Source organism: Mesoplodon mirus (genome assembly GCF_964341445.2).
Source record: "Mesoplodon mirus genome assembly, chromosome: 5".
Taxonomy (NCBI): Eukaryota; Metazoa; Chordata; class Mammalia; order Artiodactyla; family Ziphiidae; genus Mesoplodon; species Mesoplodon mirus.
The window spans coordinates 82,902,661-82,915,297 of record NC_138980.1 but is presented as its reverse complement, the minus strand read 5'-3'; the positions used below and the strand labels follow the sequence as shown (position 1 = coordinate 82,915,297).

Sequence of the window (12,637 nt, the reverse complement as noted above, 5' to 3'; positions counted from 1 at the left end):
TTTACAGTCTTCCAGGGAATTAAAATTTTTTCCATTAAGAGAATTTTGTGAAGACCAAAATAAATGGAAATCCAAAGGTGCAATGTCGGGTGAATACAACGGATGAATCAGAACTTCCCAGCTGAGCTGTAACAGTTTTTGCCTGGTCATCAAAGGAACACGCAGTCTTACGTTATCCTGATGGAAGATTATGTGCTTTCCGTTGACTAATTCTGGACGCTCTTCATCGAGTGCTGCTTTCTGTTGGTCTAAATGGAAGCAGTACTTGTTGGAATTAATCGTTTGGTTTTCCGGAGGGAGCTCATAATAGAGGACTCCCTTCCAATTCCATCATATACACAACATCACCTACTTTGAATGACGACCAGCCTTTGCTGTGGTTGTCATTTCACTTACCCCACAATCTGTTCCGTTCCCCAGTATTGTACAGTATCCAGTTTTCATCGCCTGTCACAATTTGTTTTAAAAATGGAATGTTTTCATTACGTTTAAGTAGAGAATTGCATGCAGAAATATGGTCAAGAAGGTTTTTTCTGCTTAACTTATGTGGAACCCAAACATCAAAGTGATGAGCATAACCAAGCTGGTGCAAATGATTTTCACCGCTTGATTTGGATATTTTGAGTATGTCAGCTGTCTCCCATGTGGTATAACGTTGATTATTCTCAATTAATGTCTTGATTTGATCGCTATCAACTTCAACTGGTCTACCCCACCGTGGAGCATCGTCCAGTGAGAAATCTCCAGCATGAAACTTCGCAAACCACTTTCGACACGTTTGATCAGTCACAGAACCTTCTCCATACACTGTACCAATCTTTTTTTGTGTTTTAGTTGCATTTTTACTTTTCTTGAAATAATAAAGCAAAATATGCCGAAAACGTTACTTTTTTTTATCTTCAGTATTAAAATGGCTACACAAAAATTCACCAATTTTGATGTCTTTTTTCAAATGCATGCTGATATGACAGCTGTCACATACCATCTAGCAAAATCGTTTTGAATGAAGTTAAAGACAGCTAAGTGCTATGACAGCCGTCTTGTGGAAAAAAACGAACGAACCTTTTGGCCAACCCAATAGCATGAATATGTTTGTGACCATTTCCCTTGCCCCTCTCTTGCCAGGATGATAAATGGAGGGGCCCAGGCCAGTGTTGCACCAGCCTTTGGTTTGTGTCACAGCTGAGGAACCTGAGCTTAGGGAACCCAAATCATTTATAATAGGCAATGTCTGCTTGATCCTTGCTCCAGAGGATACTTATACTGGACAGTAAACAGACCTGGTCTTTTGGGGGGAGAGAGATGCTGATCTCTTTCTTCCAAGGCTGTTTCACAGAAACATAGGCATCTCTCAGAGTTTTAGGTGTCTGCACTGTCACATAGTGGACTGGAGCTCAGCTTGGGCTGCCCTTGTAGCAAGGCAATGAAAGAAGGGAGAGATGGGCTTCCCTGGTGGCGCAGTGGTTGAGAGTCCGCCTGCTGATGAGGGGGACACAGGTTCGTGCCCCGGTCCGGGAAGATCCCACATGCCGCGGAGCAGCTGGGCCAGTGAGCCATGGCCACTGAGCCTGCGCGTCCGGAACCTGTGCTCTGCAACGGGAGAGGCCACAACAGTGAGAGGCCTGCATACCGCAAAAAAAAAAAAGAGAAAATACTAATGAAGATTTCTGTCTCCTGCTCTTCAGGCTACTGGGCCCCCTTTTCCTGGTTCAGCTGGCTAGAAAGTAGATTTTCTTTTGGGGTTTTAGATGCTTTGTCATGCAGCTAAGCAAGTAGGTGTGGCCTTAGGGCAGGGACAGGAGAGGAAAGGTTTGGGAAGCAAGGGGGAGAAAAAAGAATTTTCCACCTACGTTCTCCAGGTTGTAGGGGCCCTGGTGTTATAGCTAGATAGACAAAGGTTTTTTGTTTTGTGTGGTGGTGGTGGTGTTTTGAGTCTCTTCACATACTCCTAGTGTAGTTCTGCAGTTGGGGCCATCCTCAGGAAAAAGTGGGAGAGAGAAGAAAAAGAAACAAAATCATAAAATTCATCCCCATAAGGATCAGTTTTCACATTTTTGGCTCCCTCCCCAACCTGCCTTTTTTTTACTTTTAGATCATTGTTTCTGTATTCTGTCCAGAGCTTTTAGTGTTAATCAGTGGGAGAAAGAGGCTTAGGTGACCTTCTTTAGTCTTTGTTGCAATCCAAAGCACTAGTTGTTTTGAAACTTTTAATAAAAATAATCTTTAGCAAACTACTAAATGATGATATAGGGGAAGAAAACAATATATATTTATTAAAAACACTGATGTCTCTTCATTGCCTGTCTCAGACAACTATAATTCTGATCACCCAGAAGCTGTCACTGTACCCTTCCACCATCACTTCCTTGTTTGATGGACCACTCTCTCCTTACTCCTTTCCACCCAGTGGAGAACACCTCTTTCTGAACTCACTAGGAAACTGAAAGAGACATGGAGAGGCAGGGGCAGAGATAAGTGAGTCCTGAGAGCCTTTAGTGAGTGACTGCTCCATGACTGCTCTGTGAGCAGTGCAGCAGGGCACTCCATGCTGCTGATGGATGGGCACCAATAGAAAGTGCATGCCTCATAGTCTCCCCACAGTGGGGTACCTGCTGCGACCACAGCCATTACTGGAGTTGCTCACCCGTCCACACCATTCCCATCTTGTTCTCCACTCTCAGGCACTGAACTGTGATATAAAAGAATCCTTTTTGTTACATAAACATGCCAGTTTTTCATTCTCTGACTTTGATGTCAGAGAACAATGAATACCCAAGATATTAGAGTAGTATAAACATTCAGTTACAATAAGAACATGTTATAGGTTGTTAACAGTCTACATGTATTATAACTCTGGACTGTATTACAATTTTTACTTTGAATAGACGTATCTGTTTTAGAGAATTGAAGAGGGAAAACATAGTTTCTTTTTGTTATTCAGATATTTAGCATTTCTGTTGCTTTTCCTTCATTCATTGTTTCCTCTTGTATCATTTTTCTTAAGCGTAAAGAATTTCCTTTACTGTTTTTTTTAGACCTGGTTTATTGATGATGAATTATCTTATTTGTGCTTCATCTGAAAACTGTTTTACCTTTATTCCTGAAGGGTATTTTTGCTGTTTATAGATTTGTGGTTAGTTCTTTCTTCCATCATTTTGAAAGTATTCTTAGACTGTTTTCTTAGTCTTTGTGATTTCTGATGAGAAATCTACGGTCATTTTAATTGGTGTCCCCCTGTAAAAATGGGTTTTTTCTCTCACTACTTTCATTTCTCTAATACTTTTATTTTTAGCTCTGTGATGATGTGTGTACACATAGTTTTCTCTGGTTTTATCCTCTTTGAGGTTTGCTCCGATAAATTTATGTCCTTCAACTTCAGGAATTTTCAACCATTTCTTCTGTAAATATTTGTGCAAAAATTTTTCATCTGTCCAGGAACTTCAGTGACATGAGTGTTAGACTTTTTGATATTATCTTACAGACTCCTGAGGCCTTGTTCATTTTTTTTTAATATTTACTCTTTTATTTATTTGGCTGCGTCGGGTCTTAGTTGTGGCATGCGGGATCTTTTGTTGTGGCACACGGACTCAGTAGTTGTGGCACGTGGGCTCTAGAGCACATGGGCTTAGTTGCCCTGCAGCATGTGGGGTCTTAGTTCCCCAACCAGGGATTGCACCCGTGTCCCCAGCATTGGAAGGCGGATTCTTTACCACTGGACCACCAGGGAAGTCCCCCTTGTTCATTTTATTCAACTTTTGTTTCACTATTATTCAGATTGGACACTTTATGTGGATTTATTTTCAAGTTCACTGACACTTTTTTCTGTCATCTTCATTCTTTTATTGAACCCATTCTGCGAACTTTTTACTTTAGATAATTTTTTTCAGTTCTGAAATTTTCCTTTTTTTTTTTTCCTTTTTTTTTTTGGTAGTTTCTGTTTCTTTGCTGTGAACATCTTTCTTTTCATTCACTTCATATGTATTTACCTTTATCTCTTGGAACATAGTTAGAAAAGCTTTTAAAAATTTGTTTGATTAATATTTCCAACATCTGAGCTGTTTTGGGGTTGGGATCTGTTGATTGTATTTTCTCTTGAGATTTGGTCACAGGTTCATTACACAGGCATTAAATTATAGCAGTGAGTTGAGATTGACTATTTTTAAAATAGCGTTTAGTTTTTACAATTTTTGGTGTTTTTTCAAAGTTATTATCAAGCAAGGTTAAGAAATGCAAAAAGAAATCAAATTAGGTGATTTTAGATTTAGAAATTGTGAAATAGTAAAATGTGTAGGTAAAAAAAAAGAGACTGTTATAGCCATTCTGATATACTTCTCATTAAATAGACAAAAAATAGTACTCAAGGAAATTTATGTAACCATAGACAAGTTAGTGTGCAGTCAGAACTAGAATCCAGAGCTTTGATCTCCAGGAAATTTTGGTATTCAAAAATAAAATCTTTGTTCGAAATGAAGTTGAGGGTACAGGTATATTATATGTAGGTCCTTAATGCCTGTATCTTATTCAAAACAAGTACAGTTCTCCCTCAGTATCCACAGGGGATTGGTTCCAGGACATCCCACAGATACCAAAATCCCTTTTATGGAAGTCTCTTATATAAAATGCCATAGTGTTTGCATATAATCTATATACAATCTCTCCCATATATTTTAAATCATTTCTAGATTATTTATAATACCTATGTCAATGTAAATGCTTGTAAATAGTTGTAAGTACAAGGTAAATGCTGTGTAAGTGGTTGCTGGTGTGTGGCAAATTCCAGTTTGCTTTTTGGAACTTTCTGGAATTTACTTTTTTAATATTTTCAATCTTCAGTTGGTTGAATCTGTTGGAACCCCCAGAAACAGAGGGCCAACTGCTGAAAACATTTGTTTTTAATGAGTAGTGTCAGGAAACTGGATCACATGTGTAACTATTTCTCTTAAATAATGGCATATTAAAAGCATCTTTCTGTGTCAGTAAATGCCACTCTGCTACCACATTGTTTGAAAAACAGACTAGTTTTTAGAGCAGTTTTAAGTTCACAGCAAAATTGAATGGAAAGTATAGAGATTTCCCATATAATGCCCCTACACATGCATTTTCCTTCATTATCAACATCCTCCACCATAGTGGTACTTTTGCTACAATTGGTGAAACCACTTTGACACATCATAATCACCCAAGATCCATAGTTTACATTAAGGTTCACTTAGTATTGTACATTCTCTGGGTTTGGACGAATGTATAACGATATGTGTTCACTGTTACAATATCATACAGAGTAGTTTCACTGTCCTAAAAATCCTCTCTGCTCTGCCTGTTTATCCCTTCCTTCCCCCAACTTTTACTATCTCCATAGTTTTGCCTTTTCCACAGTGTCATATAGTTGTAATTATACAATATGTAGCTTTTCCAGACTGGCTTCTTTCACTTAGTAATATTTAAGTTTCTTCTGTATTTTTTCTTGGTTAGAAAGCTCATTTCCTTTTAGTTTGAATAATATTCCATTGTCTGGATGTACTGTAGTTTATTTACCCCATTCACCTACTGAAGAACATCTTCATTGCTTCCAAGTTTTTGCAATTATGAATAAAGCTGCTGTAAACATTATGTGCATGTTTTTGTATGGGCATAAGTTTTCAGCTCCTCTGGATGAATACTAAAGATCACGGTTGCTGGAACGTATGATAAGAGTATGCTCATCTTATAAATGTACTGCCAAATTGTCTTCCATAGTGGCTGTACCACTTTGTATTCCCACCATCAGTGAATGAGAGTTCCTGTTGCTCCACATCCTCATCAGCATTTGGTGTTGTCAGTGTTCCAAATTTTGACTACTTTAATAGGTATATAGAATGTACCACTATGAGGTATAATGGTGTCTCATTGTTGTTTTAATTTGCATTTCTGTAATGATATGTGATGTGGGGCACGTTTTCATATGCTTATTTGCCATGCGTTTATCTTTGGTGAAGTATCTTGAAGGTTTTTGTCCTATTTTTAAACTGAGTTGTTCATTTTCTAATTGTTGAATTTTAAGAGTTCTTTGTATATTTTGGATCACAGTGCTTTATCAGCTGTGTGTTTTGCAGATATTTTCTCCCAGTCTACAGCTTGTTTTTCCATTTTCTTGACACTATCTTTTGCAGAGCAGAAGTTTTCATTTTAATTTTAGTGGAGTCTGTCTTATCAAGTCTTTCTTTCATGGATTGTGCCTCTGTTGTATCTAAAAACTCATTATGAAACCCAAGGTCATCTGGATTTTCTCCTGTGTTATCTTCTAGAAACTTTATATTTCTGTGCTTTACGTTTAGGTCTGTGATCCATTTTGAGTTGATTTTTGTGAAGGGTGTAAGGTCTGTATCTAGATTCTTTTTTCACATGTAGATTTCCAGTTGTTCCAGCACTATTTGTTGAAGAGACTAATTTTTCTCCATTGTATTACCTTTGCTCATTTGTCAAAAAATCAACTGGCCATATTATGTGGATCTATATCTGGGCTCTCTATTCTGTCCCATTAATCTATTCTTTCACCAGTACCACACTGTGTTGATTATTGTAGCCTATGGTAAGTCTTGACATCAGGTAGCTTCAGTCCTCCCATTTTGTTCTTCTCCTTCAGTAATGTCTCTTCTGGATTTTTTGCTTCTCCGTGTAAACTTTAGCATCATTTTATCGATAGTCATAAAATAACTTGCCAGGATTTTGATTGGTATTGCATTGAATCTGTGGATCAAGTCAGGAAGAACTGACACCTTGACTATTGAATCTTCCTATTCATGAATATAGAATATCTCTTCATTTATTTAGTTCTTTAATTTTGTTCATTAGAGATTTTTAGTTTTTCTCATATGGATATTGTATTGATACATATTTTGTTAGATTGATTCCTAAGTATTTAGTTGTTTCGGGTGCTGATGTAAATGGTTTTTTTGTTTTTTTGTTTTTTTTAATTTCAAATTCTGTTTGTTGCTGGTATATAGAAGTGATCAACTTTTGTATGTTAACCTGTATCCTACAGCTTTGCTATAATTGCTTATTAGTTCTGGGACCCTTTTTTGTCAGTTGTTCTGGATTTTCTACTTAGAGGATCATTGTCATCTGTGAACACAGAGTTTTATTTCTTCCCAATCTATATACCTTTTATTTCCTTTTTTTGTCTTAATGCATTAGCTTGGACTTGCAATATGATGTTGAAAATCAGTAGTGACGGGAAATCTTTGCCTTGTTCCTGATCTTAGTGAGATAGCTCTGAGTTTCTCATTAAATGTGATGTTAGCTCTAGGTTTTTTGTAGCTATTTCTCAAATTGAGGAGGTTCCCCTGTATTCCTAGTTTACTGAGAGCTTTTATCATGAATGGGTGTTGGAGCCACTGTGCTACATTTTTATGTAGCTGTGCTTTAGGGTATTTCAAACCTTTCAGTGTTATAGACAATCTGGTTGACAAACTTGTGGCCAATTCTTACACATATTTGTAATTATTTTCTTAGAATTCAGTTAACAGATAGTCATTGAGTGCAGCCAGGAACCTGATAAAAAGTAATAAGCAAAATAAGATATTCTTCTTTCCTTATAGAACTTGTAGTCTATAAACAGATAATAATTATAATATAGTGTGGTAAGAGAAATTATGGCAAAAGAAATAGATATGCTGTGGAAGCATATATATCACTCACCTAACCAGACTCAGCTAGAGATGAGATTGAGGTTGTCAGGAACATCTTCTAGAAGAAGCTTATAATAAAAGCTTATTTGTTTCCAAATTTCTTAAAGAAAAAATGCTAAGGTAAATAGAAGCCTACCTTTGTGAGAGTTTGGTCTATAAGCATGAGCTCCTGAGAGAAAAGAAAACCGCTTTTTAAAATTTTCCCATAAGGAATTTAAACTGTTTTTGCAAGCTCTTAAGAAATGTCCTCATGCTGTAGAGGATAGTTTACTCAAAAAGCTGATCAGAAAATCTTATGAATTAGGAGTGGCCTTAAAAGATTATTCATCCTTGGGGACTCCCCTGGCGGCGCAATGGATAAGACTCCACACTCCCAGTGCAGGGGGCCCAGATGTGATCCCTGGTCAGGGAACTAGATCCCACAGGCATGCTGCAACTAAGAGTTAATGTGCCACAGCTAAGACCTGGTGCAACCAAATAAATAAGTAAATATTAAAAAAAAAAGAAGAAGAAGAAGAAGAGACATGTCTCAGTGTTCCCTGGACAGTGTTTAAAAAAGAAAAATTACTCATCCTACAGAAAATTTACTAATCTTAAAGTTGATAATTTACCCTTACTAAAATTAAGAACTTCTATTCATCAATACCTACCATTAAGTAAGTGGAAAGGCATTAAGTACGGACTGGGAGAAAAATATTTGTGATACCTATGTCACAAAGAACTTGTATCTAGAACATGTAAAGAATTACAAATCAATAGGAACAATAGAAAAAAATAGGGAAAATATTTGAAGAGACCCTTCCCAAAAAAAGATATCCAAATGTCCGTTAATCATATGAAAAATTGCCCAGCATCATTATTCATCTGGGAAATGCAAATTCAAACCACAAAAGACACACTCTACACCCTCCATAATAGCTAAAACGAAAAAGATGGAATGTAGTAAAGTGTTGACAAGGGTATGGAGCAACTGAAATTTTCATATATTACTGGTGGGAGTATAAATTAAATAACCACTTTAGAAGAATGTTTAGTGATATCTGCTAAAGCAGAACATTCACCTACCCTATGATCCAGGTATTCCACTCCTAGGTACGTGCCAAACAGACATTTGTTCACTGTTTGCTAAAAGATATATGTACTAGAAAGTTTATACAGTACTATTGGTAGTGGTATAAAACTGATAATGAAATTTGAAAACCCAAATGCCCATCAACAGTAGAATGGATCAATTGTGATGTATTTACACAGTGAAATATTCACAGAAACGAAAATGAGTGTCCTATTATTACATAAAATAATATAGAAGAATCTCGTGTACATAACATTAAGATCAAAAACCAAATACACAACAATATATTTTGTATGATTCCAGTTCCATGAAGAGTGAAAACAGGAAAAACAAATCCATGTTGGTAGAAGCCTGGGTGGAGAGAGGGTAAAGAATGGGAGGGAGCATGAGTGGAGCTTCTAGAGTTGACGATAATGTTCTCTTTCTTGATCTGGGTGCTGATTACACAGGGATGTTGGGTTTGTGAAAATATCTAGCTGTGCACTTTTGACGTATTCAACTTCCTTTTTCTTATTTTTTTAAAAAAATAGTATTGGTTTTAACTATTACTGTAAGAAAACTGTGATAAAACTAAAAGCTTTACAATCTTCATTCCACGTGGGTTCGTGCCCCGGTCCGGGAAGATCCCACATGGCGCAGAGCGGCTGGGCCCGTGAGCCATGGCCGCTGAGCCTGCGCGTCTGGAGCCTGTGCTCCGCAACGGGAGAGGCCACAACAGTCCCTCAGCTTAGTTGAAATGTAAATATTTGGGGGAAGGCATATTTTTAGTTTGAAACTATATAAATTTTAGAATAATTATAGTCTTAATAAAGCTTCCTCTTACAGTAAAGTAGTAGTTGGAACTTCTTACTCGTGCAACATGTTTTCAAGATCTGATATTTATTATTATGTCATAATATTGTATACTGTGTAAATCATTAAAATTTGATTTTGTTAATTATAACTCAACATGGAAAATTAGCATATCTAACTGGGTGACTAGAGAAGATTTTATTTTTAAATTTTAAGTGACTTCTTGTTAAGAAAGGAGAAAGTGAGTAAAAGTATGTTTTTGATTCATTCTTACCCTCAAAGGAGGAACTATAAATAGCTGTTCGTCTTCTTTTCTTATCAAGAGAATATTCTGTTTCTGTAGTGTATAGAGATACAACAGACAAACATGGCAATCCATTGTCAATTATTGTTTTTTTAACAGTCAAGTCCATCATCTCCAGATCCAGCTAGTCTTACTACAGAAGATATTAGTACGAACTCCAATGGTCCAAAACCTGCAGAAGTTGTGCTGGATGATGACAGAGAAGACCTTTTTGCAGGTAATTATAAGTACCTTTATTTTTAAAAAAAATAATTGTCAATTATAGCATATATCCTGTTAGAAAATATTCTCTAAAGCAAAACTGACATTTTGTGTAAAGTATTTGTGGTAGCTCTTGTTACCAACTGAGGAGGATAGGAAATTTCAGTTACTTTGCTTTGTGAAAAATAAAGACCGTTGAAAGAAGCACGAATGTGATCCTTTCTGGTTTTAAGCATATGAAAATAAGTCACACTAATAATTTGATTATTTTGATCAGTACTTGGACTCAAACTAATGGTTGTGGCATTCATACTTTGAGAAATAGCTTTCATACTTTGAGAAATAACAAGTGATTATATTTTCTTATTACTTACAAGTTATCACAAAGCAAAATTAAACTCTGGATTTAAAAATCACTTAATTTAGGGACTTCCCTGGTGGTGCAGTGGTTAAGAATCTGCCTGCCAATGCAGGGGACATGGGTTCGATCCCTGGTCCAGGAGGATCCCACATGCTGTGGAGCATCTAAGCCCGTGCACCACAACTACTGAGCCTGTGCTCTAGAGCCTGCAAGCCACAACTACTGAAGCCTGCATGCCTAGAGCCCATGCTCTCCAACAAGAGAAGCCACCACAATGAGAAGCCCGTGCATCGCAAGAGAGAGTACCCCCCGCTCTCCACAACTAGAGAAAGCCTGTGCGCAGCAATGAAGACCCAATGCAGCCAAAAGTAAATAAAATAAATAATTTTTTTAAATAAAAAAATAATTTAAAACAATCAATTTATAGTCTGTATGTATTTCAAATCTGTTTAAATAAAATGCTTCAGTATTTACCACATGTTCCATTTTGATTGAATTTTAGGTGAGTAAATTGATGCTTCAGGAATTTATTTTTGATACGGGGGCAGGATTTGGTGTAGTCCATTCTACCTTTTAAAAAATTGGACTCTTCAGTCCGCCTGCCGATGCGGGCGACACGGGTTCGTGCCCCAGTCTGGGAGGATCCCGCATGCCGCGGAGCGGCTGGGCCCGTGAGCCGTGGCCGCCAGGCCTGCGTGCCCGGAGCCTGTGCTCCGCAATGGGAGAGGCCACGGCAGTGAGAGGCCTGCGTGCCGCAGAAAAAAAAGGGGAAAAAAAAATTGGACTCTTCAAAACAGTTATCTGTTTTAAGATTAAAATTTAGGGACAAATTAATGTTTGGATATTAAGAAACAAAATCTTGCTTAGAATTAGTGACACAAATAATTAAAATAGTAAATCTTTGTGTATTTAAGAGCTTAATTTACCTAAACTGGCTTTCATGAGTTAAAACTTAATAATAAAACTTTCTTAATAAAACTTTCTCAGCTTTTATAGTGGTTGAATATTCAAACCATCCTGTATTTTTTTTACAAATTATTATTATTATTATTTTTTTGGCTGCGTTGGGTCTTCGTTGCCACGTGAGGGCTTTCTCTAGTTGTGGCGAGTGGGGGCTACTCCTTGTTGTGGTGCTATGGCTTCTCTTCTTGTGGAGCATGGGCCCTAGGCGTGCAGGCTTCAGTAGTTGCAGTACACGGGCCCTAGAGTGCATGTGCTTCAGTAATTGCAGCACACAGGCTCAGTAGTTGTGGTGCGCAGGCTTAGTTGCTCCGCGGCATGTGGGATCTTCCCAGACCAGGGATCGAACCCGTGTCCCCTGCATTGGCAGGTGGATTTTTAAACACTGTGCCACCAGGGAAGGCCTGGCAGGCGGATTCTTAAGCACTGCGCCACCAAGGAAGTCCCCTACAAATATGTTTAAAGATACAATCCTCCATCACAGAGGTCCATATAATTTCCTGCTTGATATAAGAAAAGTTTTCACTGAAGATGAATTCATGTATTTTATGAATTCATGTCAGAAAGTTAAAAATGTGATACCAAATTCCAATCATTTTCCTACCCCCACCCCCCCATTTTTTGTAGCTACCTTACAACTTAGAGTATAATGACAGTTAACCAAAGTTGTAATATTCCTTTTTCTTTCCTTTCATGGAATTTTTTCCAGGCAGTCCTTTAAAGTTTTTTCATGGCATTTATGTTTTAATCTGAAAGATGACACAAGTTCTTTCTCTGCTAAGTAGGTGCTAATCTAAAATTGTGCCTGTTCCTCTAATAGTAGAGGGTCATACATAGAACACTTGGATTATCCATTTTATTAAAGGATCTTTCACCTTTAAGTCTCAGAATTCTGTTAATGAGTGTGCTGAAACTCTAAAAACAGAACTGTGTTTGTGTGTTTGTGTAAAGAAAGAGGGTTTTCTTGTTACAGTGTGCCCAGCTGATCAAACAGTTTGCCACATGAGGATTATACAGTGATATTTGCCCACTAAGCTTGATTAGAAAAATCTTTTTTTGTGTTTCAGTCTACCTAGTGCAGCCTATACTAAATACAATGATACAAATATGGTCAATGTCAGTGTTTGTTTGGTTTGTCTTTGTTTTTAAGGAGAGACATGGACTAAGCAGTAAAAATAGTTACTTGTTTCTTTTGTTACCTACAGACACTTTTTTATGCTTTATCTTTTATCTTAAACTCAGCTGCATTTCATAATGACATCATTAGGTGTTCTAAGACA

General features: G+C 37.3%; 1 protein-coding gene across 1 annotated transcript in view; it reads left to right on the top strand.

The window, feature by feature from the left end:
- Window positions 1–12,637, top strand: part of SNX2 (sorting nexin 2) — a 55,786-nt gene that overhangs the window by 13,911 nt on the left and 29,238 nt on the right. The window contains exon 2 of the mRNA XM_082620439.1: window positions 9,935–10,052. Within this exon, the coding sequence (XP_082476565.1) occupies window positions 9,935–10,052 (118 nt within the window). The remainder of the gene's footprint in view (window positions 1–9,934; window positions 10,053–12,637) is intronic.